The 25187-nt window shown below is 50.5% G+C and overlaps 12 protein-coding genes across 12 annotated transcripts; 8 read left to right on the top strand and 4 right to left on the bottom strand.

Moving 5' to 3' along the window:
- Nucleotides 1-146: 146 nt before the first annotated feature.
- On the top strand, nt 147-2437 carry BDR25DRAFT_303683 (uncharacterized protein). The gene has a single exon (XM_033690051.1). It carries the CDS (start codon nt 164-166, stop codon nt 2390-2392), a length of 2229 nt encoding a protein of 742 aa, XP_033547471.1. The 5' UTR covers nt 147-163; the 3' UTR covers nt 2393-2437.
- A 471-nt stretch (nt 2438-2908) lies between these two features.
- BDR25DRAFT_225432 (alpha-1,6-mannosyltransferas-like protein subunit) lies at nt 2909-4029 on the bottom strand (the record flags this gene model as incomplete). Its single annotated transcript, XM_033685178.1, has 3 exons — nt 2909-3125; nt 3200-3641; nt 3723-4029. 3 exons carry the CDS (start codon nt 4027-4029, stop codon nt 2909-2911), a joined length of 966 nt encoding a protein of 321 aa, XP_033547470.1.
- An 898-nt stretch (nt 4030-4927) lies between these two features.
- BDR25DRAFT_369050 (RmlC-like cupin) lies at nt 4928-6248 on the top strand. Its single transcript, XM_033697083.1, is given in 4 exon segments — nt 4928-5073; nt 5123-5207; nt 5223-5282; nt 5332-6248. Coding segments are annotated over 4 exon segments (774 nt in total). The 5' UTR covers nt 4928-5071; the 3' UTR covers nt 5959-6248.
- Nucleotides 6249-6456: 208 nt separating this feature from the next.
- BDR25DRAFT_286732 (uncharacterized protein) lies at nt 6457-8194 on the top strand. The gene is made up of 2 exons (XM_033688271.1): nt 6457-6610; nt 6684-8194. Exon 2 carries the CDS (start codon nt 6746-6748, stop codon nt 8153-8155), a length of 1410 nt encoding a protein of 469 aa, XP_033547468.1. The 5' UTR covers nt 6457-6610; nt 6684-6745; the 3' UTR covers nt 8156-8194.
- Nucleotides 8195-8255: 61 nt separating this feature from the next.
- Nucleotides 8256-9701, bottom strand: BDR25DRAFT_286727 (uncharacterized protein). The gene is made up of 3 exons (XM_033688270.1): nt 9521-9701; nt 8700-9262; nt 8256-8524 (listed from the first exon to the last, which is right to left on the bottom strand). The coding sequence occupies exons 1-3, from the start codon at nt 9662-9664 to the stop codon at nt 8281-8283; spliced, it is 951 nt and encodes a 316-aa protein (XP_033547467.1). The 5' UTR covers nt 9665-9701; the 3' UTR covers nt 8256-8280.
- On the top strand, nt 9688-11844 carry BDR25DRAFT_355112 (uncharacterized protein; the record flags this gene model as incomplete). Its single annotated transcript, XM_033695409.1, has 8 exons — nt 9688-9731; nt 9760-9884; nt 9992-10005; nt 10046-10157; nt 10247-10426; nt 10458-11616; nt 11659-11735; nt 11795-11844. 8 exons carry the CDS (start codon nt 9688-9690, stop codon nt 11842-11844), a joined length of 1761 nt encoding a protein of 586 aa, XP_033547466.1.
- Nucleotides 11845-13455: 1611 nt separating this feature from the next.
- On the bottom strand, nt 13456-13929 carry BDR25DRAFT_224844 (uncharacterized protein; the record flags this gene model as incomplete). Its single annotated transcript, XM_033685161.1, is given in 3 exon segments — nt 13456-13625; nt 13786-13799; nt 13817-13929. Coding segments are annotated over 3 exon segments (297 nt in total), but the record flags the coding sequence as incomplete, so codon positions are not given.
- A 483-nt stretch (nt 13930-14412) lies between these two features.
- On the top strand, nt 14413-15339 carry BDR25DRAFT_355109 (uncharacterized protein; the record flags this gene model as incomplete). Its single annotated transcript, XM_033695408.1, has 7 exons — nt 14413-14456; nt 14509-14611; nt 14638-14703; nt 14777-14863; nt 14917-14988; nt 15075-15156; nt 15194-15339. The coding sequence occupies 7 exons, from the start codon at nt 14413-14415 to the stop codon at nt 15337-15339; spliced, it is 600 nt and encodes a 199-aa protein (XP_033547464.1).
- A 2721-nt stretch (nt 15340-18060) lies between these two features.
- BDR25DRAFT_195931 (uncharacterized protein) lies at nt 18061-18666 on the bottom strand (the record flags this gene model as incomplete). Its single annotated transcript, XM_033684335.1, has 1 exon — nt 18061-18666. A coding segment is annotated over one exon (606 nt), but the record flags the coding sequence as incomplete, so codon positions are not given.
- Nucleotides 18667-19266: 600 nt separating this feature from the next.
- On the top strand, nt 19267-21100 carry BDR25DRAFT_355107 (uncharacterized protein; the record flags this gene model as incomplete). The annotated part of the gene is made up of 14 exons (XM_033695407.1): nt 19267-19346; nt 19374-19468; nt 19501-19532; nt 19567-19693; nt 19721-19833; nt 19866-19875; nt 19928-19985; nt 20026-20106; nt 20162-20202; nt 20243-20446; nt 20506-20694; nt 20775-20851; nt 20877-20997; nt 21033-21100. The coding sequence occupies 14 exons, from the start codon at nt 19267-19269 to the stop codon at nt 21098-21100; spliced, it is 1296 nt and encodes a 431-aa protein (XP_033547462.1).
- Nucleotides 21101-21124: 24 nt separating this feature from the next.
- On the top strand, nt 21125-22961 carry BDR25DRAFT_393721 (uncharacterized protein; the record flags this gene model as incomplete). Its single annotated transcript, XM_033698270.1, has 13 exons — nt 21125-21266; nt 21305-21372; nt 21410-21476; nt 21514-21565; nt 21631-21721; nt 21757-21833; nt 21862-21876; nt 21915-22131; nt 22161-22461; nt 22507-22529; nt 22568-22598; nt 22625-22701; nt 22780-22961. The coding sequence occupies 13 exons, from the start codon at nt 21125-21127 to the stop codon at nt 22870-22872; spliced, it is 1254 nt and encodes a 417-aa protein (XP_033547461.1). The 3' UTR covers nt 22873-22961.
- On the top strand, nt 22915-25185 carry BDR25DRAFT_325437 (uncharacterized protein; the record flags this gene model as incomplete). The annotated part of the gene is made up of 2 exons (XM_033692219.1): nt 22915-24724; nt 24830-25185. The coding sequence occupies 2 exons, from the start codon at nt 22915-22917 to the stop codon at nt 25183-25185; spliced, it is 2166 nt and encodes a 721-aa protein (XP_033547460.1).
- Between the last annotated feature and the right edge of the window lie 2 nt (nt 25186-25187).

Below are 25187 nucleotides of genomic sequence, written 5' to 3'. Positions count from 1 at the left end.
CAAGCTCCCACGCCGCTGGTCTCCGACGCGGCATCGCTAAACTCCTTCGGGGCTCGGGGAAGCGGAACCCGATCGAACAAGCGTCTGGAATTTTCATGGGAAAGTTAGCCGCAGACATTAGTTGCGCATCGCTGTGGAAGTCAACACTTTCATCATCACCACTATGCGCCCTGCCTTGCGACAGGCGAGAAGGCTTTTACAATATGATGTATATGCGTCTCAAGCTTCTATTCCGGCTTTTCTTTGCCCGGCACTCCTGCGAGCCGCCGTAACTCCTGGTGATCCCAATGCACAGAAATCCCCACCGAGTTTTCCAACTTTCAGACACGCCAGTCAGCAGGCGTCGGACATATATCATAGCCAATCAAACAACAACCATTCATCCCCAGGTCCTTCCCGCCGAGCCCTTCCAATTTCATGTCCAGGATGCGGAGCGCCCACCCAGGCCATTGACAAGAGCGAAGCTGGATACTACAACATAGACAGAAATGCCGTCAAGGCCTATCTCAACCACGACCCCACCAAGAAGCAAGGGCAAGAGAAAGAAGACGATGTGTACACGAGAGCCTTGCAAGCAAACCCTGCCCTGCTTGAAGAAATAGGCCTTGACAAGGACCTCTTGAGCCCTTTCCCCGAAGCCGCAGAAAGCGTGCCTGACACCCCGGTATGCGATCGCTGTCATAACCTGATCCACCACCATACTGGCACTCCTATCCACCACCCCTCCATCGCCTCGATCCACGAGACCATCGCTGAATCGCCGCACAAACGCAATCACATCTACCATGTCCTCGATGCCGCCGATTTCCCACTTTCTCTCATTCCAAACCTACAGACTTCGCTTCGTCTGCCGACACTGAGGACACAGAATCGTAGGGCGAGGCACAAAGGATGGGTTTCTGGGGACAGAATTGCAGAAGTCAGTTTCATCATCACTAGGGCGGATCTCCTGGCACCATTGAAGGAGCAAGTAGATCGCTTGATGCCATATATGCAGCAAGTCCTGCGCAGAGCACTTGGTAGAGTGAACAAGAACGCGCGACTGGGCAATGTTAGGCTTGTCAGCGCAAAAAGAGGGTGGTGGACGAAGCAGGTCAAAGAAGACATCTGGGATCGAGGAGGTGCGGGGTGGATGGTCGGAAAGGCGAACGTTGGGAAATCTAATCTCTTCGAAGCTGTGTTTCCCAAAGGACGAGGGTCCAACTTCCACGACGTAAGGAAGATCCGTAGTGCTGCAGAACGAGAGCAAATGCTTGGTGCTGCTAAATCCCTGGACGAGCTGGTCAAAATCCAACAACAACTTGCAGAAGAAGACGCAGAGATCGAGCGCGCGAAGAACCAACCTTCCCATCTGTCTGAAGAGGCGGAAATCGAACAGCATCCGCAAGAATATGACCCAGACTCCCTCCTACCACCAGCCCAACCCTACAGCCCTTATCCCGTGCTCCCTCTCATATCGTCCCTCCCCGGCACTACTGCTTCTCCTATCCGTATTCCCTTCGGCCGCAACAGAGGCGAGCTCGTCGACCTCCCAGGGCTCGCACGCACAACCCCAGACCTCTCCACCTTTGTACATCCCTTGCATCGCCCCTCCCTCATCATGAACCACCGCATCACCGCATACCGCCACGTCCTCAAACCCGGCCAATCTCTCATCCTCGGCGGCGGCCTGATCCGCATCACACCCACCACCTCCAACCTCATCTTCCTTCTCCACCCCTTCGTCCCAATAGACCCACACGTAACGTCCACAGACAAAGCCACCGCCATGCAAAACCACCCGCATTCCTCCGGCGTCCCTTCCATCCTTTCCCTCTCCCTCGCCCCCGGAACCTTCAAATCCGCAGGCCGTTTCAAGCTCAAATGGGACGTCACCAAGAAACTCGCGGGACCACTGACGGACCCTACGGCTGGCAAAATGAAGCCTGAGAACCTGCCTTTTCGCATCTGGAGTACGGATATTTTGGTCGAAGGGGTGGGATGGGTGGAAGTCGTTGCGCAGGTAAGGAGACATCGTGGTTGGAAACCCGTTGGCCATGTTAAGAAGGACCCGCATCATGCGAGGTATGAGCGCGAGGATAGATTGCGGGCGAAGGCGGAGAAGGTGCGGGCGAGGATTGAAAAAAGGGAAGCTGGGAGCGAGGGAGATGCTTTTGATCGAGCTGGGTTGGGGGAGTTGGAGGATCGGGAGGAGAGCAGGGACGAGGATGAGGATGAAGACGAGTATCCTGAAGTCGAAGTTTTCAGTCCATTGGGCAAGTTCATCGGTGCAAGAATGCCGATGAGTGCGAGTGTGCTTGGGGGACCGAAGACTACGGGGAAGGTGGGGAGGAAGACGAGACCCAGACGGAGTATGGTTAGTGTGAAGGCTCAGCGAAAACCAAACGTGTAGGTAGACATGTATATTCTTAGTAGTTGTGTAAAATGAATGTTCAGTGCTGTATTCTAAGAGAAGAAGGGAGTCGAACTCGATTGAGGTGCTGTGGCGAGCCAGTTCATCATGGTATTGGTATGTTACGTAGAATGGTTGAATTAAATTGTACACTATAATGCCCATCCTAGACTCCTGTTCTCGCCCACAAACTCCCCAAACACCAAAGACACATGCGACATCCCAGTCCGAACTGAATTTCAACCCAGTTCAAAGGCTCCTCTAGAATTATGCGATGGCCGATATTCCAGCGATGGAAACGCTAGAATGCTATCAGGCATCATCGAATCCAGACTTCCTGCGTCCGTTCGACCCTCCAGCATCGCTGCTCCTTCACGAGGCCGGCACATGCGCTGCTTTCGTTTGCATTCCAACTCTTTACTTCCGTCCAACACATGCAAGCCTACAGCATAGCTGTGCGTGCTCCTCCTACTATAAAAACCAAAGCGATGCGTTCTCGATTTTCTATGCGCCAGCTTAATTCTGCCTACCGTTATCCTTCCCTCCCAGAATATCGAAGAAAGGCTGCATCTCGTCGGCGCAACTCCGTTTATCCTTATCGCAGCCCGGGAAGGTGGCAACCAGGTCTCCTTCTTTATACTGGCCATTTTTGTGGTTCGCGGGACCCTGGACGTAAGCATTGATGGTGTTCTGCGGGATGAGGGCGAGTTTAGCGAGGATAGTGCCGTGCCACCTGTTGAATGTCAACATCTGCCTGCCTGCCATAACTTGCACTCAAACGGTGGGGTAGATGGAACAAGTACGTACTGTACAATGTGCTCTAAGGCATGCGCTTCCGCTTTCTGGAAATTGTAGCTGCGGTAAATAGGGTCGAACCAAGCGTCCAAAAAGTACTTAGCCCACTCTCCACGACGGACTATAAAACTACTCTGGCTAAGTCCGTCTTTGTCTTGGGTGATAACCACATCTATTCTATCGCCCTTAAGGTTCCCGAAGGTCTTGATGACGCTGTCAGGGGGGACGATAGGCTCATTGACCATCATGAGCTTCTCGAGGCGAGTGGGAGTCAGGACGTGCGACTGCAGAGGGATCGAAGGGTTCATTATCAGAGCGGTAGAATCGAGGTACCAGAAGAAGGAGGAAGTCGGGTGGAGTGTCATGGCGTGGCGCATAGCGGGGACCTTGGCCCATGAAACTGGCGAGTTGCGGAGAGGGTAGTCTGTGTTATCGGGGAAGAAGGTCGCGTAGCCTAGACAATGCAATTCTCAGGTTCTGCAGCACCATAGAGAGATAGAGGGAGCGTATGAAGAAAAGATGGAGGAGAGCATACCATGCCTCTTTGCATAATCCTCCCGATTCTTTTTGATCTTCTCGATCCACGCCGGATTGGTCTTAGGATCTATCACCGTGACTATCACCACCGGCGCCCCTGATCCTATTATCCCCGCTGATTCTACTCCCCCGCCGCCGCCCATTCGACCCCATAACCATAGTATGGTAAGAAAGCCCAAGACGCATACAACCATCAAGCGCAGCTTGTCCCTCACGAGCAAGTTCCGCAGCGCGGGCGGGACTGGTATCGATTTGGAGTTCCGGGCCGCATAGGGCGGAGGTCGCGACGTCTTTCGGGGAGGCATGGCGAAGTGCATGGTGTGTGGATTGGATTAGACGGCCAGGGAGGCCCAAGCCAGATGGGAGGGGGGTGGTGCTGGGGTCAAACGAGGGATCACAGTTGGAGAAGAGTATTGCGCAAGCGTCAAGATTGCTACGAATTCATGCTGGGGGTATGCGGGGCGATTCCGGTGAGAAGGAGAGGTCGAAGATGCGGTGGGAGAGGGTGATTGTGAACATGTGGTAGATTATTTGGGAAAGGGACGAAATTAGACGCGATAGGCTATATGATAAGGCTTGGCGTGACTGGGGTCCCCTTCCAAAGCGGTCGACCCTTGCTTTCACGGTTCCCGCAGGGCAACTCCTTTTCACTCACCATTCTACCTTTCGTCGGGATTTTGTCCTTGCGGCGGACCGCCGCTCCTGAGAGAACCGCAACATATGAATTCTCATGACAAGGCCCAGCTCTGTCAAGGCGCAAGACTATAACATCAGAATGCCTTCAGCCGCAAGGGTGGATCCGTGCCAATACATAGCAAAGGCAATACTTCGGCAGATTGACTGAGACTCTGTCAGCGCGGCGAATGAGTTGAATATATCACCAAGATCGCAGATGACAAGCAAGTCGAACTAGCCGCGAGATTGTGCTTCTTTCGACAAGGACGAAACACCGCAATTTTACGTTCGATAAAGAGGAGGCGACGTCGTGGTTCAGATTCATAAGGCTCAGATTGATAAGATGGAGACTGCCTAAGTACGGCGAAAAACGGCCCATGATGTTGATGACATGTCACAACATGCAGAATCTTAAGATGCCCATATTTATACTCAACTGCTGTATATTTTCTGTCCACTCGTCATAGCATATCAATATCCACCTCAAGCTGTAAGCCTCATTCCTTCAGGTCTTCAAAATTCGTCCAGATGGTCGAGGAAGTACTCCGATTAAAATGCGATTGCATCCATTCTTCGTGAGGAAAGCAGAGATCAAAATCTCTTGCAGCAACATTATGCTCAAAGACACAATGAACAGACTTCAAAATTGACAAGAACAAGGCGAACGCTGAAATGTAAATCAATCGCCACATCGAGATTGACAGTCTCTGACAGCTCTTACAGGTGGATGGGGGCCTATCCTGAACTCCCATCATATGTTTTAAGCACAGATGAAGACCTTCAAATTTTCCTTGGCAAGGATCCAGAAGTTTAACCACCTCAGTTACCATATCTATTGAAGCTCTTATTAATATCCAAAGCGCTTCCCCTACAACTACATCCGGTACGCGCTGTGTTTCCTACCGCAATCCTGCAAGCTAACTAAAATGCAGGATAAGACCCTTGCAGCCAAATTGCACAACCAGCACCCATCAAACTTCACCAATCCAAATCACAAGCCCAAAATTGTCCTGGCGCTGATAGACTTTGAAGGGGTTTGTGACTTCAAGGCCCTTGCGGATATTGACGGTCTCGTGCAGCTGCCACCGCTGCAACCTTTCATGCCAACAATTAAAAAGCCATTCTTCGATGGCCAGACTCTCAAATATGTCGTAAAGACTATGCACCAGGCTTCGGAGGAGGCGAATGCGAAAACAAATGATACACTCATGCAGCTTCCCAAGGAATCATTCGGGAAAGAAATATACATACTGGACATGAAGCAATACGGCAAATGCGATAACGGAACCGTCGTGGCATTGGTCATGATGAATTCCCTTCAGCTCAAAGCCGGCAAAGGCATTCTTATTCCGGCGGACGAAATCTGGGCCTATCTTTTAGGTGACATTATCGGAAGTGTGGCTTGGTCGAACAACGCGCTCAACACCGGATTCTGTCCCCAAGCCGATCGTGACTCTGTCAAGCTGTTCTGCTCTTCCATGACATTCACCCCTCACGATGCGGAGGAGACTACCCTGCATTCTCAGTCATCCGGAAAGAGTGCAAATGGAAAGACCTAGCTTTAATCGCCTCTGTTGAGTAAGTTCAGTTTGCTTGCGAGGGTGTTGAGGAACGCCGAAAGCGAAACTGTTTCGGCTCTAAGCGGGCCAAGTAGTAATGATCGTAACGAAAGGCAAAGGGACGCTCAAATCCGACAGGAAGAACTACAGGTTGAGAGAAGGGTACATATTTTTCGTTGGCCAGGGTATTGACGTCGATTTTAAGGCTTCGAGAAGCTTACAAGCGTTCACAGTCTTTGTGGAGTAGGACTCTATCAAATCCTGGGACCGGCGACATGTGGTTGAAGGACAAACGACAAACGATTCAACGTTTCTCCTCTTTCTGAGAAGTAAGATGTGCCTAGATGTGCCCTCCCTAATGGGGAATCGGGAATACGAACTAGAGCCGGATCCGCGTCACCCCACATCCAAGCTCTCCCCGCACTTCAGTGCTCGAGGTACAGGTATATAAGCCCGCAATACAAAATGACTTTCTTTGGTTTCCTCCTTTTCCACGACTGGCCAATTGAGCTGGGCTTACGCTGTATTCTCTCGAATTACCCCCAGCTTCTCGAATCTCATCCTTGTACATACATCTCGAGGATTCCAGAGCTACCTTCCAACTCACCGTACTTGTTATAGGGTTCTAACTTCTAAGAGAGCTACTCCAGTCGTAAGCCAAATGGTCTCAGTTCCTCCGGTGACATTTGGCCTAGGTTGATACTATACTAATGGTCTTCACAAAGCACCCAGCCTAATACGCCGGCTAACCTCGTCCATCACGACCAACATATCCAAAAGAGATTCTATGGACGCCACAATCTCCGACATCTCCACCAAAATGAAAGACACCCAACTCTCAACTCCCACGCCCCTTAAAAAGAAACTGGGATTCACAGAACTCCCTCCCTCTATACGCAACAACATCTACAAGCACGTCCTCGATACCGAATTCGTGAACGTCGGCAAACCCAACGTCTCATACACGCACTCAATCAAAGATAACGTACTCCAATTCAGTGCCTCGCGTCCACCATTCCCAATTTCCCCTGCTTTATTCTACGTAAACAAGCAGATATCGAAGGAGGCAATTCAATACTTCTACTCCCAGAATCTGTTTGTCAGATTCACGTTATACAGCTCAGATGCACGGCACGCGAAGACGATGCTAGAAGACTCGGGTGTGCTGTTCTCAGTCGCAGCTCCTGAAGCTATTGAGAAATCAACACAACATGCCATGGACATCTCTCTTGTGGAGAAAAACAGCATGCAGAAACGCGCAGCTGTATTCTTTCCAGCACAGTACCTCCCACGGCTTATTAACTTCCTAGATCAAGCATCCCGCTCAACAGCATCGTGGGCGCCATCGCACGCCGTCTTCATTACCCTGCTGAACACGTATTCCTTTGGCATTGCGAAATTGCAGGGCGATTTACTCGAACTCTTCCGTATCCTCACGAATTTGGGGAAAGTCGAGATCGAGGGTGAGGCGCTGCTGCCGGGATATGCGGAAGGGCTTCAAGCGTCGATGTTGACGCCGGTGTTCAGCACCGAGAACTGGCTCGCGACACTGACAGCCATGACGGCTGCCGCGGACCAGGCGCGTGAGAATAGGGATTGGGATCTGGGCATCCAGCATTCGCAGTCTGTTATTATTGCTATGACATATGGGTACCTGACACGTGCGGAAGCGCTGCATTCGCAGCCTAATGCGGAGGATTTTGCAAAAAGTATCCAGCGACTGCGCTGGAGGAATGAACTGAGCATCGGAAAAGCGCTGTTTAAGAAATGGCAGAGTCTGACGAGCGATAAGAACTGGCTCACCACAACTACCCTCGATCAAACTCAGAGAAAAGAAGCAGCCCAAGCCATGCTCGCCGCAGAAACTGCAACCTCTCACGCCTTGTCACTCGTCACCGACTCTCCAAATCCGAACTCAAACCCCTGGGTCCAAAGCCTACCCGTCGAAACCATCCCACAGAACAAAGCAGAGTGGTTTACTGATGACGATAAAGGCATAACGTGGTATGCGTGTGGGATTGTCCATTTGTTGCTTAATGAGCCGCTGTTTGCGGCGGGGGATTTGGAGCGAGCGACGAGGTTGAAGCCTGGTGGGAAGAATTTTGAAGACGCGTTTGGGAAGGCGAGGGAGTCGATTGATTGGGAAGTTAAGCCAGGGGTGGGGCTGCAAAGGGCGGCTAAGGTTGCCAGGAGCTAGTGAGAAGGGGAAAAGGGAGTAGTTGGGCTTGAGTGCACGAACATCTGTAGAGAGAAAAATGGTAGCTTCATATCAGCGTTTACCATCTTCGCTTCTGTTCCCCTGCTATGTTTACTCACCTCCTCTCATCCCCCACGCTCCAATTTCTCTATCTCCGCTTTGGTCCTCTCAATCTCAGCCCTCAGGTACTCCGCTCGCCTTGCCGCATCCCTCATCCCCTTCTCGCCAGCCTTCTCGTACAGCTCCAACGCTTTCTTCGCCAAGCCCTCACGGTCCTGGAGTTCTTTCTCCGAAACCTTCTGGTGGTTCTTGAAATTACGTAGAGCGGTGAGGAATTCAGGGGGAGCCGGGTGGGTTAGAGTGTGAATGCTGGGCGGGATGTTAGTTTGTGACCGTGATAGACCGGATTGAGGCAGATAAACATAGGTGGCGATATTGAGGGGCGGGGGGAGGTAATTCACGTCTACGGCTGCGCGTGCAGTGTTCGGTGTAAGGAGGTCGTGGGTGCAGTGGGAAGAAATGCCGCGAAATTTGCAAAATAAACACTTTAATGAGAGAGAGGGTAACATGCCTAGCCTGTAAACCAAGCATACTCGCCCGTGAATGCAACAACTCCGCCCTCGCCTTCGCACTCCTCGCCAGCGACCCATGCATGGTCTGTTCTAAGATCTGAATACTCGTTTCTAGAATCTGTCGATGCATGTCCAGAACTTGAAAAGCGATATTCGCGAGTTCCACACGCGAAGACCCCAGTTCGGCAGGCAGCTCTTGAGTAGCGGACTGTACAATACCTTGCGCTTTGGCCGGTAGACCCGACGGTGAGGGCGGTCTCAGTGGATCGGCGATCTTACACAGATGTGATACCACGGTAGCTAGTTGCTGTGACACGGCGGTGGCGATTACGGAGATGTTGGTGAGGAAGAAGGAAATGTCACCTGAGAGGACCTCACGGTCAGAGGCGGGGATTTGATTACTTAATTGGGCGGTGACGAGTTCGATAACTTCGTGAAGTTCGGGTGAGATGGAGGAGGATTTGGATGGGAGGTCCGACAGGGTCGAGATGAGGAGCTGGGATTGGAAGAGGGTGGTGCGGGCGGTTGTGAGGTTCTACTGGGGTGTCAGATGAGGTTGTGAGTTTAAGAGACGAAAGAGACCCGCAATGAAAAAGGAATATTGAAAGCATGTCGAGGGGGATTTACAGGAGGGCAAATACGAAAAGAAGAAAGCCAATCAACGTCAAGAAAATGAAGATATTTCAAGCGTAGAAAAGCATAAAATATTGCAAAACCCCATATTTCAGAACCAAACTCTCATTCAAGCAATCTCGATTGATAGGGAAAGGTAAAGAAACCCTCAGAGTCCTACCCTCCGTATATCATCATGCAATCTCTGTTTCTTCGTATCCCGAGTGGAACCATCTGGGTTCAATTTTCGGGTCCGTAGATCTTTATACAAGTTTTCAAAATTCGGATTTCGTGAGAGAGTGGCCGGATCTACTGGTGGTATCATCTTGGCCGTTTCCAAAAGAAGAAATGGCGAATGGAATGTGTGCAGCAATGGGAGAGATGGTAGCGGAGTGTGATGTTTTGTGGTCGAGATGGAAGGGTTAACATGGGTTTGTTAGCGGCTTGGCATGTGGCTTATATTCACCGCACCACTACCTTGTTGCGTGGAATAGGGGCGATTTGTTTAAGAAGCAGCCTGAATGATTCATTTATATACATAAGAAGTGAATATTTTGTTTTACTATCAAGCTACAGCAAGGGCTATTACGCTCTATCCCCATCCCCAACCTAATATCCAAGTGATCTAAGGGCATGATTGCATACCGACCAGCTACTGCCATTTTCGTTCAGATAATGGGTTAGAACAGTGCGGGGATGACTTGAGCTCGTGCTCAGCGCTCTGTACGCGTATTGGGATGCCAAACATTCGTTCCCTGTATTTAAGGAGGCCTTGTATGTTTTCCAGATCACTGCAACCATGGTGTCTACTCAACCTTGTCAGCATATGCCCTGCGTTTCTCCGATCTATCCCATCCTTTTATGACGGATGCCCCCATCCCTAAATACTCAGACGCATCATAGCAAGTGTCCTATGCCATACCAGCTATTCTCAAACCCCAGCGTGCCAACGGTAATTGCACTAGATATCCCGTCCTCATCTCTGCGCTGCCGGCTGTGAAATGGCGGAGCTCGGCTGTTGGTCACTGTAGAGCCCTGCGAAGTAGTGCTGCAGTGATGTTGTCGGTCACGCTCATGCAAACGCGAGGTAGGGGAAATGGCGTAACATGTGCTTCCAGAATGGCAGAGGGGTATCGTCGGGGAGGAAGCATTAGACTCGTTGAGTGGGTCGTGGCAAAAAATATCCGCCTCTTGCGGACTCCCTGTTGCTTCCTCTCCACTACAACGCCCTCACGCTATACCCTACATCTTGTCTTCCTCTCCACCCAGTCAAAAATACTTCTCTTTACAGTCTATTTCGTCCATCATCCCTACAATGGACACTTTCTGCAACCCTCTCACATACCACGCTGAATCTGGGGACGGCGGCGCTGAGATGGGTGATGCCGCCCCAGTTGCAACTGCTGCCGCCTCTCCTCCTGCGCAGGCCCCAATTCCTCCTCTCCCGGCCTTTGTGGCGACGCTAACGCCCGTTTCTGCAAACCCCGCCGCACCAATTCACCAATTCACCGGAATTCTGACTCCTTTCCAAATGCACGCCCGTATTGTTCACAACCGCCACCTGGGACGGTATTATTCCCTCACCATTCTTCCTGAGCCGTACACTACGTGGTCCCCCCTTCCCTCTCATCGTGAGATGGAGACGCGTCCGTGTTTCACGCCGGCGTCCCGCATTCACCAGCTGGAATGCGGACATTTTGTCGCAGTACCGCGAGATGCGGAAAGATGCGCTGCTAATTGCAAAGGCATGCTATCTCAGCTTCCCTCTGGCGAGAAACACCGCATCCGGTCCATTTTCAACCTGTGCGTCGCAGTCTCCGACTCCATCCCTGGATTGAAGCACACATACCCCGGAATGCCGCACATGACGAATTTGGTGGACGAGGCTAGCGGCGACTTCACCTGTGCTACGTGCCACCTCGTCGGACAACGCCAAACCTCCCCGGCACACATATTCCTTCCGATGCACTGTATAATTGTTGTCCGTGAGCAGCAGGATGCAGCATTGGTGACAGAGTTGGAGCGTGGCGTGCTTCCAATCTCCCAGCGCCTCCAGAATCGCGCCCAGACCCAGAACCCTCGCGCAGGACACAGCAATTCGTGCGGCTGTCGAGGAGGCCACCGTAGTGGACGAAGTAGGTGTATAGGGGGAGGTAGAGGAGGGAGGGGTGCTGGGGTAACGAGAAGGAGGGTTGAGAAGGCGAGGAGGGAGGAGAAGAAGGAGGTGACCGGTAAGATTCTGGAGGATAACCTTCTCGAGGAGTGGCAGAAAATGGAGTTTTGAGGGGAGGGTTGTGGAGGAAGCTAGGAGGATCGTAGAGAACGGTGTAAAATGCCCGGAGATGCGAGGAAGTGGAGTCGTGTGACGCAAGTTCGTCGACGAATTCTGACGGATGGTGAGGTTGAATTCAGACAATCAGAAAGAAAATAGAGAGGTAGGAAGGCCCGGTATGAGTGAGAGGTAAGGATATAGCAGAAGAATGGGCATTCAAACAGGGCGTATAGAACAGTGGTAGTTAGATAAACTTGCAATTGAAACTTCATCCTTTGTTCAAAATCACAGCACCTTAGCAGGTACGCATGCAACCCGAACAGCCAATCGAACACTGTTAGGGACATAAATGAAAAGACATAAAGAAACAGCTTTAAGAGGAATGCGTGCCTTGGAGATATCTGGCTCTCTTTTTGAACAAGGGGTCTGGCAAAAACTAGTCCAGAATTCCCTATTCTTTGATCACCTCGCTTTCGAAAGGGTTTTAGCAGTACTCGAAAGCCTCGATAAACGCCTCACAATTATGATCCGTCCTGCTCCTGTCCCGAGCATCTGTGCTTCGCCCAAATAAGAATTCAGTCGCAATATTCAGAGTGAGTTGATGGAACAAGGGCTGCAAAATTAATGGCAGAACCGCCCTTAGGGATAATTTCAATAAGGCGCTGAATATGATTCTCCATTCTTGGGACATCTGAAATTTATGAGCGTTCAAAGCGTGGTCGAGGCATGGCCCTCGAGTGCTTCCAGGCTGCGCCCTTTGTATTGAAGATGCCCAAGCCAAGATACACGGTCATCTGCGCAATGCGATCTTTCCCGATGCTCCAGGTGTCAAATTTGAGCAACAGCATTGAAATGACGTTTTCGGGGCTGTTAGTGAGAAATATGTTCTGGTGCAGGAGGCCCATCTGGATGGTATGGATGTTGTTGATGAGCCCATCGCGCCACCGGCTCAGCAACCTATTCTCTTTGATGGCTCGGAAGTTGTTGATGAAGAGATCGAGGCCGAGGAAGGGGTCTCTCGAGGGCAATCTCTTTGCTGAGAAGCATGCTGTCTCTTTTTGGAAGCATCGACGTCATGTTCCTGTGGTAGCTTCCCAATAGATGCGGTAGACAATCAGGGCGGCCGCGGAGACAGCGAGCTTTGTGAGCGAGAAGATGGCCATGGTAGAACAGAATAAGAAATGATGAGGGGCATGGTGAGGAAGTTGAGGCGGGAAGAAGTGATAGAACTGTACACGAAATGAAGCAGGGAGAAGACTAGTCCATATAAGTACCAACCGAAACGCTTGGCCCCTCCTGGGGTTTCTCCTTTTGCATCCACCATGATTTTACCTCAGAGCCTAGTCATCAAGATGCCATATATCAGGCTAAAGGAACAGACCAAGGAGATGCAGAGTAAACAATTGTATTGTAGTATTGCTAACTCAACCTGTTCTGACGACAGGAAGTACTTCTTCAATCCAAGGTGGCAGACCCTTCCGGGTTCGGAACAACCTGGTTAACGTTTGGCTGAACAGCTACAACAATTGCACAAGTCCGCTGAGGATCTCGCTGCGAGCGGGGCCCACTCAATAAGGGCCGATAGACAAAATAGACCGTGTCAAGAAGGTCATTCCGATGTCCACCGGAGGCTGTGAACGATTTCGACGAAACGCCGACCCCCGACCTCCTCCGACAACACTAGCACGATAGACTTCGACGTTCAATAAACCTTTAGAATATTATGTAAACAATAGAATATGAGCTCTGTGTTCAGAGCGATTGCGTTCAGATAGTAAGGGTACTCTTAAATGTCGATCTAATAGTGCTTAGTACTTACATAAAGGATTCTAGAAAACTCCGCACTACCCTCCTGCTGCATTGACATCAGCCTTTTCCTGAAGAAGCCACTCGACAATTGCAGTATTTCCTCCATCCCCCGCCGCTCGCAAGGCTGTTCTTCCATGAGATCTTGATGCTACTGCATCAGCCTTCTCCTGAAGGAGCCGCTCGACAACTGCAAGATGTCCTCCTTCTGCCACTGCCTACAGCGCCATTCTTCCCTTATAATCTGCTGCTACTGCATTGACATCTTCCTTCTCTTGAAGATGCCGTTCATTGACTGCAAGATGTCCTCCTGTTACCACTGGTAGTGCATCGAAATCAGCCTTCTCTTGAAGATGCTGATCAACGACTGCGAAATGCCCTCCTTCTGTCGCTGCCTACAATGTCGTTCTTTCATTGGACTGTGACGCGGGTGTATTGATATTAAACTTCTCTTGAAGAATCCGCTCGGCGACTGCGAGATACCCTCCTCCTGTCGCTGCCTGCAGAACCGCTCTCGGTTACAGGAAGCTGAGTAAACCTTTGAACAGATATTCGGCGTAGAGCACTTGGAGATAAAGACTTCCCTTGAATGCTGCGTATATGATTCCACACAAGTTATCTTGACGGGCGACCCAGGCACTTGATATCCCAGAGGGTAAGGAGGAAGAATTAGTATGGAAACTTAGGGAAGCTTAGGGGCTACGTACGTTCAGGCGAATATATTTGAATCATCTTCATCGTTTGCTTAACCTTACCAGTGGTAATGGTAAATGATGTTCCCTCCAGTAAGTGTGCAGTTATTGGAAGTCTTTTGGATGCAAATGCAATGTGAACCTCTCCTAGGTGGAGTTGATCTTTTAGGGAGTAATCACCGGTAGAGGTTCCGTGACTGATATAAGCTAGTGTCTTGGAGAGTTCCACTTCATCCCATCTTTGTTCTAACTATTTGTCTCCTTCCTTATCCTCATATGTTCCTGCAAAATATGGGCTAGAAGATGTTTCTGAACCAGAGTCTGATGCCAAAGATTCTTATTCCAGCGTGTGTATTTGTTCTGCAATTTTGTAGAGATAGTTCACAACCCCATGGGCAGTTGTTCAGCCAGAAACTTTGCATTCGGCATAGATTGGGCCGCCAATTGTGCTGTGAAATTCTGTAGAGCCAAGGGTGAATCCTGCTATGGCAGGCCAAAGGCTGTCTGGAAACAGCGGATATCAAATAGCGAATGATAACTGGTAACCTGATCGGATACGATCCGGCGCACGTGGTGAACATGGATTACTGGCTGGTCGCGGGCCCTGACCGCTGACGTGGAAGCCCACCCGCTGAGGATGTGACTTTAAAGATTGGCACAAGGGAAGCTCATTTGGGAGTATTTCCTTTACCAACATCCTTTTAAATCAGCTTCCACTGCCTTATATCCAAACAGTTGGCTTGGGCAACACTGGGTGTGACGAGCTGCTCCTCCCGGCAAGTATTTTGATGCTGTACGGATCCGTAGCTGGATCACATTCCAGGCCCGCCATTCATAAGACCGGTTCTGTGGTGGCTCTATCGCCCGGGACGTGAAGCTGTGAGGTGATATCTTCTAAGCGCTTTACTATTAGGTTTTAGAGGATCCTTTCCCATAAACTCGTTACTTCTCTGGGTGGTGGTAAGTCTTTCAACTGGCCACCCTACAAGTTCTTCTTTATCTTATGGACCTCAGTTGGCTCCTTGAGCCTGATCGTAATCACCGCTAGTGCAAGACAACTAACCTACGCTGTGTAGACTCCCAGCACAACCATTAGGCATTAAATTAGAAATTCCTAGCGTTTTAGAAAGAGAATCAGAGAATCCTGATACACCTATATCTCTAATTAAATTTTCGCTCCAGACCCTCCTTCACTCGCAATTGCCGCTGCCCTCTTCACCAGCTTATTAGCATCACGCTGTTTGAGAACAATACAACTAGGTAAATTGCAGGTGTTAGCAATAGTGGCTAGAGAGGCGCTTCTTAAGGGGTCCTAACGGATGTAGGCAAGTAATGGGTGGATTTTTAACTAGGCATACGCATTCTCTTAGGCTTGCTCTCCCTCTTTATTTCCTATATTAAGCATAGTTTTAGACAATGGATGAGCAGGTCTCATGGTTGGCTTCTGAAATGGAGGAAGCAAGCTGTGGTAGATGTATGTAGCTGGCGCATCGTAACGGCCCATACCCATCGGGTGCATAGCCATATTGGAACTTACACACACATGTGTGTGAGGTGGCGAATTCTGTACAAAATGAGTTTGGTTTAGCTAGAGAATGGCCAAGGCTGAGTTTGATCGTAAGCCTGTATTCGCCTGTATTTAGCCAGCCTCTTTCAGCATCTCTAACGCTTACACGCCATCGGCAGACCGTGAAAACTGTGAGTGTGGTGTGTGGGTGTCCTTCATCCTCACGCGGAGCTTTTCCAAGGCATTCCCCGCTGGATCGTGGTATCGCTCAGACGCGTTATATCGGCGCTAACTGTCTTTCACCAGAGCATTTGTAGGCCTGTTCTCTCGGATCTTGAACTCCGAAAGTGTTTTTGCAGCGTGAATCGTCGCCACGCAGAATATGTCCAACCCCGCGGACCAAGAGCTCAGGAGGAAGCTGCAACGTCCCATGCCGGCTACCTATCTCTCTGCTTTGTCAGTTATTCGCCGGGGTTCTGTAGATGTCTTGAACCTCTCAAACCGTGTTTCCTTCTCCGCGAGTCATATATCTGGACTTGATATGATGCAGTACCTCCGCGATATATTCGCCCGATTGTCTACGCGAATTCGAATCGCGGGCGATTGTCCCCAAGAAGCGGAGGAATCTCTCTCCGGTTTTACGGATAGAGAGACAGCGGGAGCGAGGAGGCGCTGGTCGATGTCTGTCATGTCTCTGTCTTACTCAGAGATGGCAAGAAGAGCTAGGGAAGAGAGTATGAAGTATGGATGCATGTGAACTTGTTTGCGCGCGGGGTATCGGCAGCCCTAGAAGGGCGCTAGATTGCGGCTTACTTTTAGGTTAAGGGAGGGATTTGTATTTGTTCAAAGCAAATTTTTCCGGGTTTCGTCTGCCTGTTTACCTCGCCCAACATCCACCACAGCCCCCGCATTTCCTTGAACGCCACATCCTCAGCACTCCTATTCGTTATCCTTCTCACAATATCTCGCAATCCACCCGCTACGCTCTGCACTCTGGCACCACGCTACAACACACAAGCCTCTCATCCACAGAGTCATCCTTTCGATCTGTCTGGGTAGCTGCCACTACCCCATTCCGCTGCGTCCACGCCCCATAGAAAATCTTCAACCGGCCGCATGGGAGCTGCCGGCGCAATCTAAGCCTACAGCTGTGAGTTCCGTTATGTATGGGTTTATTATGTCAATCACCTCGCTGTATTTCTGGTCGATGCTCTGCGACAGGCGCCAGAAGAGAGATTGATACACGTGCTTTTTCTATGGGATGCTAGGTTCGAGAAGGAATGGGACTGAGGTAAGTATATGATTAAGGACTGAGATTGATTTCGGGTTTCCGCGACACATTTATTAGATCTAGATGACTAGGTTGTTTAGTGGTATGTCAAAGCCCCTTTTAACTCGAAATCCATGGAATTAGAAAGGAGAGCTATCAGTTCTGCTCACTGGATCAGTTGAGATAGGCAGAGGGAGGCTCCTGCTGCTGCTGTATGGACGAATATCATGGAATATAGACATAGGAAATCTGCAATAAGAGTGCAATACATCACATGGGAATGAAATATTGCGCAGAGTAGTAAATGAGACTTGAAATGGTCCCACTTTTGTCTGTGTACCAGGGGTGTGCTGTATGGAAGTGAAGGTCCGTTAGAAGTGGGCAGATTGTTCTGCACACCAAAGAAAAGCAAGTAGTTCTACCCTCACCGCCGTCGTCGCAATTCATGCAGGGTAAAACAGTAGAAAGCCGTGAATGAGATAAAGGAAGGGAAAAAGAAGTGGGGTATGCACGCAATCATCTGCTAGCGCCAAAACCATGCCATGCCATCCAGTGAGTGATCAAAATGCAAGAGCCCTGTAGTCACTGCCGCCATGATACTCAGTAATCAAAATGCAATTCACCACCATCGCCGCCGCCATGCCATAAAGTGATCGCGAACCGTAGGATACCGCAAAAACCGTGATAAAGATCGTCCGTGAAAACTTCCCTCTGTAAGCACTAAAGAGGGTGTCGTGAAAACCGGTCTAGAGAGAGAAGAAAGAGGAGAGTGTAGATAGGTCAATCTCCAAGAAATTTACATGGGATCGAATGCGAACTGCAAAATATCCATCTGAAGAAGTCATTGCCAGAGAAAGGGGAATCATCTGCAGGCCGTTAATTTGATCCACACTCGTCAACTAACAACCTTGCCCATTCACTCATTCTTGACGTTTGACTTCGACAACTATGAAAGGCTTGGACTACCCGAGCCCAGGACATTAGAAGTATCGGTTATGTTGAAATGGGTCGCTTGTTCGTCAACGTAGGCGGGCCAAAACTTTGCGTGTGTTACTACTGATCTGAGTATCGGTGATTTTCATGAGTCGTGATTCGTAAGGTTGGTAGCAGTGAGCGAATTTGAAGAGGAGAATGGGAGTAGGAGGGGTTTTCAGAGATGACTTTAGAAGCAGGATGCGTCGACGGCGTCCTCCAACTCTTTAGTGACAAGATCGTATTTGACGGAGTCATCGATTTCATCAACTGGGAGGTATATATCCTCCATAGTGGGAATCTCTCGGACCTTATCAAGTGGGTATTGTTCGAGAACAGCGAGCTGGTTCCAATGTATGCCCGGCGCACCAACCTCGCGAGGTAGAGGGAGGTAGCGGCCAACGCCGGTCTTCGCGCGATCATCCCCCTCCCACTTCATCTCGGCTTGGGATGGCCATGGGGCAATCTCGTCCTTACCGTTACGCCAGGCTGGGCACCAGATCGTAGGCTCATCAAGGACTGGGCCGCGATTGGCCTGCGGGCCCTTAGGACTCACACCAACATCGATTGGCTTTACGTACGGGTAGTTGGCACCCTTCTCTTCCTCCTTGGTCTTGAGTTTTATTGCGAGCTCCTTCTGCTTGGCCTCCATGACCGCCTCCTTGTGGGCGACATAGTCGGGGAACTTCATCTGAGCAACCTCGGAATGCCTGAACAGGCGACGCATCGCATTGCGAACAACCAGGAACTCTTGATAGGTCTTCGTGTCCTCGGAGACCCAAGTGTTGGAGGGGCGTCCACGTCCGCTACTGATGTGGCGATAGGTACTGTCACCATTGTTGGTCTCGATGATGCTACCATCGCTGGAACCTCCATGGCCATTTGCGGTGTGACGGTTGTAGCCATTGCTGGCTGCACCGCCGCGACCGCCACGGAAGAAGCGAGACTGGTTCCGGTACACCATTTTGGCTTGGACAGCAAGTAGATGGCTGAAAAAGTGCTTGTCTTGAAGTGAGACGATAGATCCACTGCGCAGTGCCTCAGGGGGGTAAATAAATGACCAAATAACTAAAAGAGAGCCGGCCGAAGGATTTAAGCCCCCTGAAAGGTAGTAGAAATATGAGGATGAGTGTTGTAGGAGTGTCAGTGTTTGGAAGTGTCGGAGCAGAAATTGATGTAAAGCAAGATAGTTAACAACCACTACCACTAGCGCGGTACTGCGCGGTACCCCCACGACTGACTGCACCGCCTTTAGCTGCTGCACCCTGTTGCTCTGTCAGTCAAATATTCTAAGTCATTCACTGTCTAAGAACGCATAACAAGTGTCCGCAGTAAGCTAAAGCATGTGCTTCTCCCGAACCACATTCAACTTCCAATGAAAGCCACTTCTTCACAATCACCTGCAGAAATGGCGGAGCATCGAGGACCCATACACTACACCGCCGCCTCAATGCCACCACAAACGCCCATCAAGCTAAAGTTTGAAACGTGACAACGTACCTGACAAGTGACTAGCCGCGGTGTAGACCTCAATCTTCAATCTTCAATCTCCAAAATAGGTCACGCCGATAGACCACTCTCGAAAGCCGGAGCGGGGATGAGCTCCCTTGGTCAACTAAAGCCTTGGATAATGTGCCGCGAGGCCTTACCGTCCTCGATAAGAGCTTTTGTCGAGTGGAAAGGCGGAGGAAGGGGAAGGGTAGAATAGGTAGATGGCGTAGAAGAGTTCGAGTTGAGTAAGGCTCACAGAGACTGCCTGAATGTTGAGATACCTCGATTGCGAGAAGATCAAGGCCGTAATATTGGGAGAGAGTACCCGAAGACGGTTGAAGGATGTGGATTTCTCAAGAGCTAGCTGTCAGCGATTAATCGAATACTGAATTGCGGCTGCCTGATTCGAATTGGAGCACACAATAAGAGAGCCCTAATCTTTGTTATTGTGCAGTCTAGTTGTAGAGTCTGCGGTAAGAAAGAAGTGAGAGACCTACTCTGTCTTGCTTGCGGTAGCGATATTCCGGTGCCGGGTCTTATAGCTGCGATTCTCTGACAATACAATACCAATAACGCAGGTGAGACGTTTAAACAATGCTCCCCAGTAGCCAAACAAGTGTTCGATGCTAGAAGATGGTCGAGGAACGCTAATGAATGGCAATGGTGCGTGAAATAGGCGCGAATTTACGAATCAACGTCGAACAAAGCGGAGCGTCTGCGTCAGGCACAGGTCTCTTTTCGACTATCTCGAAGCTTGGTGGCGAGAAGGTAGAAGAAGGGCAGAAGAAGATACCTTGGCGGGGGTGAAGAAGTTGGCGTTGCTGTAAGGAAGGGAGGGTGAAAGGTTGCGAGAGTGTGCTCCGTTAGCTTTAAGGTCGTCGTCGAGGACCCAGTGAAGCCAAGCATTGGACCCTTACACTGCTGTACCAGAAAACGACCGAGCAGTCACTGCCATGAAGAACTTCACTGCGGAGGCAGCAAAGATGCCCTAGCGTCAAAGGCGAAGAATGTAATATTTCACCGACAAAGACTATGCGGCCATCACCAAGGCACTGAGGGAGCGCTATCATGGTGGCATAACAAACTAAAGATCCTGGGTAAGAGATGAATGCTATTAGCATGTGCAAATCTAGAGTTCACGGGTGATGCTGGGTAGCTCACAATGCGGCCACAACTCTGACGATGCAACCATTCAAGATCCGATCGACACGTCGCCAGCTTCGGAGCATAGCCGATTTCTGCAAATTAGCTTCCATGAGGCATAGATTCGAAGGCAGTGAATGCAAAGCTGCAACCCTCTTCCTTTCTGATAGTACAACCTGCGTATTCCATTATGGATTATCATGTGCCAAGCCGCAGGATTAGGCATAATCTTAGAAGGACAAGGCATATTAATGACTATAGGATGCGATGATGGTATGCGAGATGTACCTACCTCTTGGTTTGCCCGACCAGAGCCACCGACTAAAACGAGATATGAGCCAGATCCCCTGGGGGATAAGGTTGCATTGCACATCTTTCTACAAGTTTGAGACCAGGTGTAGTCAGCAAAAGAAGTATAGTGCCACAGAGCAGGTCAGCCGGACTGGGCCACATCGAGATAACATTGAACAGAAACTATGTTTCGAGAAGGACAAAGTGCCAATTTGTACAGACAGGGGCCTGACACCCATTGACATCTAGGTGTTAAAGAACCAACCATAGCGATGGCAGAGGAGTATTATTTTACTTCATTTGCCCAGAAAGGCTGACTGCAGACATCTAAATTAGGAGAAATGAGAGAAAGAGGGCTTAGAAGAAGTAGTCACCTGAAAGGTGAAGACGAGACATCGGCAAGCTTCGATACCAACACTACCGTGGCCCTGTGCACAAATTCCACCGGGAGGGGCCATTTACCCACAGGAACTGATGACGTTTGTCACCTTCCGATCGTACCAGCTCGGTACGGCCGTCAGCTAGATGGAGAAACGGAAAACCCATGATGGGCCAAACCCCGGAGTCAACGAACGATGACACGGTATTTGTATGATGCGTTTGATCATACCATCACATGAACAAAGCACCACAACAGAGCACCTCCATTATTCTGCTTCAGAAAGAGCAGAATTCGTCTCATCGAGCGAACAGGTGGCTCACTGAATGCTTTGACGCCTGCGAGAGGTAGCGCCCGCCGAGCCGCGCGGAAATAGCATTCCTGATGAAGTCAGGCAGATCTGGTCACGAGGGTAGAAATAACACTTGTGGTTCGAGCTGCTGGGTGACGTTGTCGGAAGATTAAAAGGTACGCAAGAGACACGAGGTTGAGATGGGAAGTGGGTCCGTTTTGGCTGCAGCGGCTGGAGATGAATGATTGGCCAGGAGCTGCTGACAAAGTCGGATTGAAGCGCTGTGACTCAGCCACTCGTAGATCCGACTTGGCGACTTGAGAGGCTCTGCGATGGCGCCGAGACATGCCCTGGAAGCTCTCTGGCGAAAGTTATTACAGTGCGAGGGCAGTGTCACGAGGATGAAGGTTATTTCAAACATCGTTCACATAGAGAAATGACACAATATCGATCGTTGAAGAGAGAAGAATGACATCTTGGGACATCGTGAAGACATGACGTCGGGTCGAGCACGCAAAAACAGGGAAGTAGCCCTGCCGGCGCCACAGCCATCAAGCCCGAACGACTACAAAATAGCTGGCCGCTCCATCTTTTCGAAGGTTGAGCACCTCCTCTGCATCGCGAACGGCATCAGAGGGAGTGTTCCCTTGCGCCCGACAACCTTCGCTAGCTGTGACGTCCGGAGACGTGAAGAGGTTGCGCCCAGTTCGTTCACTCGCTCTGCTGCCCTCTCTACGCGTCCTCGGCCGCTATGGTCCACTTGAGCGCAAGTCCAGGAACAAAGGACACCCACTCAGACAATTCGCGACAACCACTCGAGGGCAGAGAGTCCAAAATAACAGTCGCTGGATTCAGCGCCTTTCAAGCGCGTTGTTTGGGCCTTCTCCAGTCTGACCGCCTGCAAGCAAATGACTGGTCGCTAGAGCTTGTTCCACAACCAAGGGCGCCTATTAGGGCCGCTCGCCCAACCCAAAATCACTTGTTCCAGAATAGAGCCATGATGGACGGTATGCGCCGCTGAAACGTTCTGGTCGGGCAGCCCTGTGTTTGAGGTCCCATTGGTGCCTTGCAGCAGGTCTGCAAATAGGTCCCTCTCTTTCTCGCGGTACGTAGAGCCGCTTTGTTTCATCAACCTTTGTCGGCTGTGAATTGTGAACAAAACCCTTCAAGTCCTCGCCCTTTCTCACTCTTCACTTTTCACTCTACACCTATTCAAATTTTTCTTTATTGCATTCTGCGGCGTCAATGTCTCCTTTCTATTGTTCTTTATAGTCCGCTTAATTGCGTAATAAGACTTCCTCCCTCACCTTCCCACGATATCTCAGGCAGATATTCTTTCCGTACATATACTCTCTCTCCATATTATTGGATTATTTCTTCTCCAACAACTCCTTGGCTGCTGGCTGCCTCCGATCTAATACATCTCTCAGACCAGGCTTTTCCGGCCATACACTTCCATCATGGCTTCCACAGTAAACCAACAGCACTCCTTCCCGGCCGTGCCTCCATCTTTCTCCGCTGGCGATCATGAGATGCGAGACTACTACGCCACCCAGGATGCACCACGACCTACCATAAACCAGACACCGTACCTAACACCATACCTCGGCTTTCGAGCTAGGCTCTCACAGGCAGTGATTAATCGCTGGACTATTCTACTTCTTCTCGTACTCGTACGACTTCTCTTCGCTATTGCGGGCGTCAAATCAAGTCTCTCTTCTGCCCGCAGGGAAGCCCTCAGCGCGTGCACCCAAGTCGAAAATATCGGAAGCTCCATGGCTTCTATGCCGCATTACATGTCCCAAGGTATCAACGAAATGACGGCAGCTGGTGTTGAAAAGGCAGTGGCTGGACTCATGTCAATGCTGGGTCTCAGCGTCACAGGCGTCGAGGAGATCGTCCTCTTCGTCATTCATATGATGACAAGCACATATCTCTGCCTTATCACTCTTGCTGTCAGCGGTAGTCTCCATGCTGCCGTCGAAATCGGCAATGAAATTTCTAGTGGCCTCAACAAGACCATTGACGAAGTCACAGACGGTATGGGCAACGCTGTCAAATCAGTCACTGATGGAATCGACAAGATGATCAGTGTACTCAGTAGCGTGCCCTTCGCGCCGGACTTCACAAAGCCATCCATCAACCTAGACGATGACATCAACAAACTTAAAGCCCTCGAAGTACCTCCGCAGCTACAACAGGGACTCCAAGATCTCAACAAGTCAATCCCGACATTCGAAGACGTGCAGAATTTCACCGACAACGTCATTCGCCTGCCCTTCGAAGAAGTTAAGAAGCTCATCGCTGGCATGGACTCTTTCGAGTTCAACAGAACCCTTCTCCCTGTACCTGCAAAGGAACAACTTACGTTTTGCTCTGAAGGCAACTCTATCAATGAGTTTTTCGATGAGCTTGCGGAACTCGAGGTCACAGCCAAGAGGGTTGCACTCGCAGTCCTTATCGTTGCTGCTATTCTTGTCATCGTTCCTATGGCTTGGTCTGAGACCCGTCGCTATCGTAAAATGCAAGAGCGTACTTTACTCATCAATAAAGGACACGATGCCATGGATGTCGTCTACCTGGCTTCTCGACCGCATTCGTCCACTTGGGGCCTTTGGTTAGGCCGCCGGTTCGGATCTACCCGCCGTCAAACACTCGTCCGCTGGGTTGTTGCCTATGCGACGTCCCCAACCATGCTGCTGTTGCTCTCTCTTGGGCTTGCAGGGCTCTTCTCCTGTCTTTGTCAATACCTCCTCTTGAGGAGCATCCAGAAGAAAGTGCCCGAGCTCACCAACCAAGTGGCCGACTTCGCCGAGAAAGTTGTCAACTCCCTCAACAATGCTTCAATGTCCTGGTCAGGTGGCGTTAACGGCGCTATCTCCAGTCTCGACGATGACATCAACAAGGACATTCTTGGCTGGGTTAATACGACAACAAGCGCCGTCAATGGCACCCTCAATGAGTTCGTTGACAGGATGAGCAAGGCCCTCAACGATACCTTTGGTGGTACTGTTCTCTATGACCCCATCAAAGAGGTTCTCAATTGCTTAGTTGGATTGAAGGTTGCTGGTTTCCAGAAAGGTTTGACATGGGTCCAGGATCACGCCCACGTAGAATTCCCAGGCGTGAGGAACGACACGTTCTCTCTTGGAACCCTAGCCAAAGTTAGTAATTCTTCGACTGCTGCTGAACTCCTCGCCAACCCCGGCGGCAAGACCAAGGATGAAATTAGCGAAGCCGTCGACCATGTCGTCCGCTCGTTCCTCAATGGTATCCGCAACGAGGCCCTCATTTCAACCGTCATCATTTGCATCTGGCTCGCATTTGCCATCGGCGGTCTGATCCGCGCCTGCACGCTTCTACGCAGCGGCAAAGTCTCTGATGCGGGTAATCCTTATACCACTGACCCAGCCATGGAAGAAGCTCCCCGTACCCAAGCATACCCTGACACTGCTGCACCGCCATACGAGTACCCTGTCAACAAAGCGGCACCATACACAATCCAACCCCGACCTTTCCCCACCTTCGAGCCTACTGCAACCGCAGCACCCGAATCTCAAACCGAAAAGGTTGGCAACGTCAGTGCCTCGCACACCGTGTCGGAATCCGCTCGTCCTGGCCACCTACGCGCTAGTAGCCACGGCCACCTTGCAGGCCCTTCGCCCCTCGATGAGAGAAACAACCCCTTTTCCGACCGCCATGACGAGAAGCGGAATCCGTTCTCTAATTAAAT

The sequence above is a fragment of the Lindgomyces ingoldianus genome, assembly GCF_010093535.1.
Source record: "Lindgomyces ingoldianus strain ATCC 200398 unplaced genomic scaffold BDR25scaffold_16, whole genome shotgun sequence".
Lineage (NCBI taxonomy): Eukaryota > Fungi > Ascomycota > Dothideomycetes > Pleosporales > Lindgomycetaceae > Lindgomyces > Lindgomyces ingoldianus.
Note: the sequence above shows the minus strand (reverse complement) of the source record. Positions and strands in the feature narration are given on the sequence as shown.

What these genes read in the sequence shown, in the direction of transcription:
- BDR25DRAFT_369050 (XM_033697083.1), top strand. An exon ending in TTCCCCTACAACTACATCCG is followed by an intron (nt 5,283 to 5,331) that starts GTACGCGCTGTG and finishes ACTAAAATGCAG; the next exon opens with GATAAGACCCTTGCAGCCAA.
- BDR25DRAFT_286727 (XM_033688270.1), bottom strand. Translation starts at nt 9,664, where the DNA reads ATGATACCACCAGTAGATCCGGCCACTCTCTCACGAAATCCGAATTTT. An exon ending in TGCATGATGATATACGGAGG is followed by an intron (nt 9,263 to 9,520) that starts GTAGGACTCTGA and finishes ACACCCCAGTAG; the next exon opens with AACCTCACAACCGCCCGCAC. An exon ending in ACCCTCTCTCTCATTAAAGT is followed by an intron (nt 8,525 to 8,699) that starts GTTTATTTTGCA and finishes CATCCCGCCCAG; the next exon opens with CATTCACACTCTAACCCACC.
- BDR25DRAFT_286732 (XM_033688271.1), top strand. Translation starts at nt 6,746, where the DNA reads ATGGACGCCACAATCTCCGACATCTCCACCAAAATGAAAGACACCCAA.
- BDR25DRAFT_303683 (XM_033690051.1), top strand. Translation starts at nt 164, where the DNA reads ATGCGCCCTGCCTTGCGACAGGCGAGAAGGCTTTTACAATATGATGTA.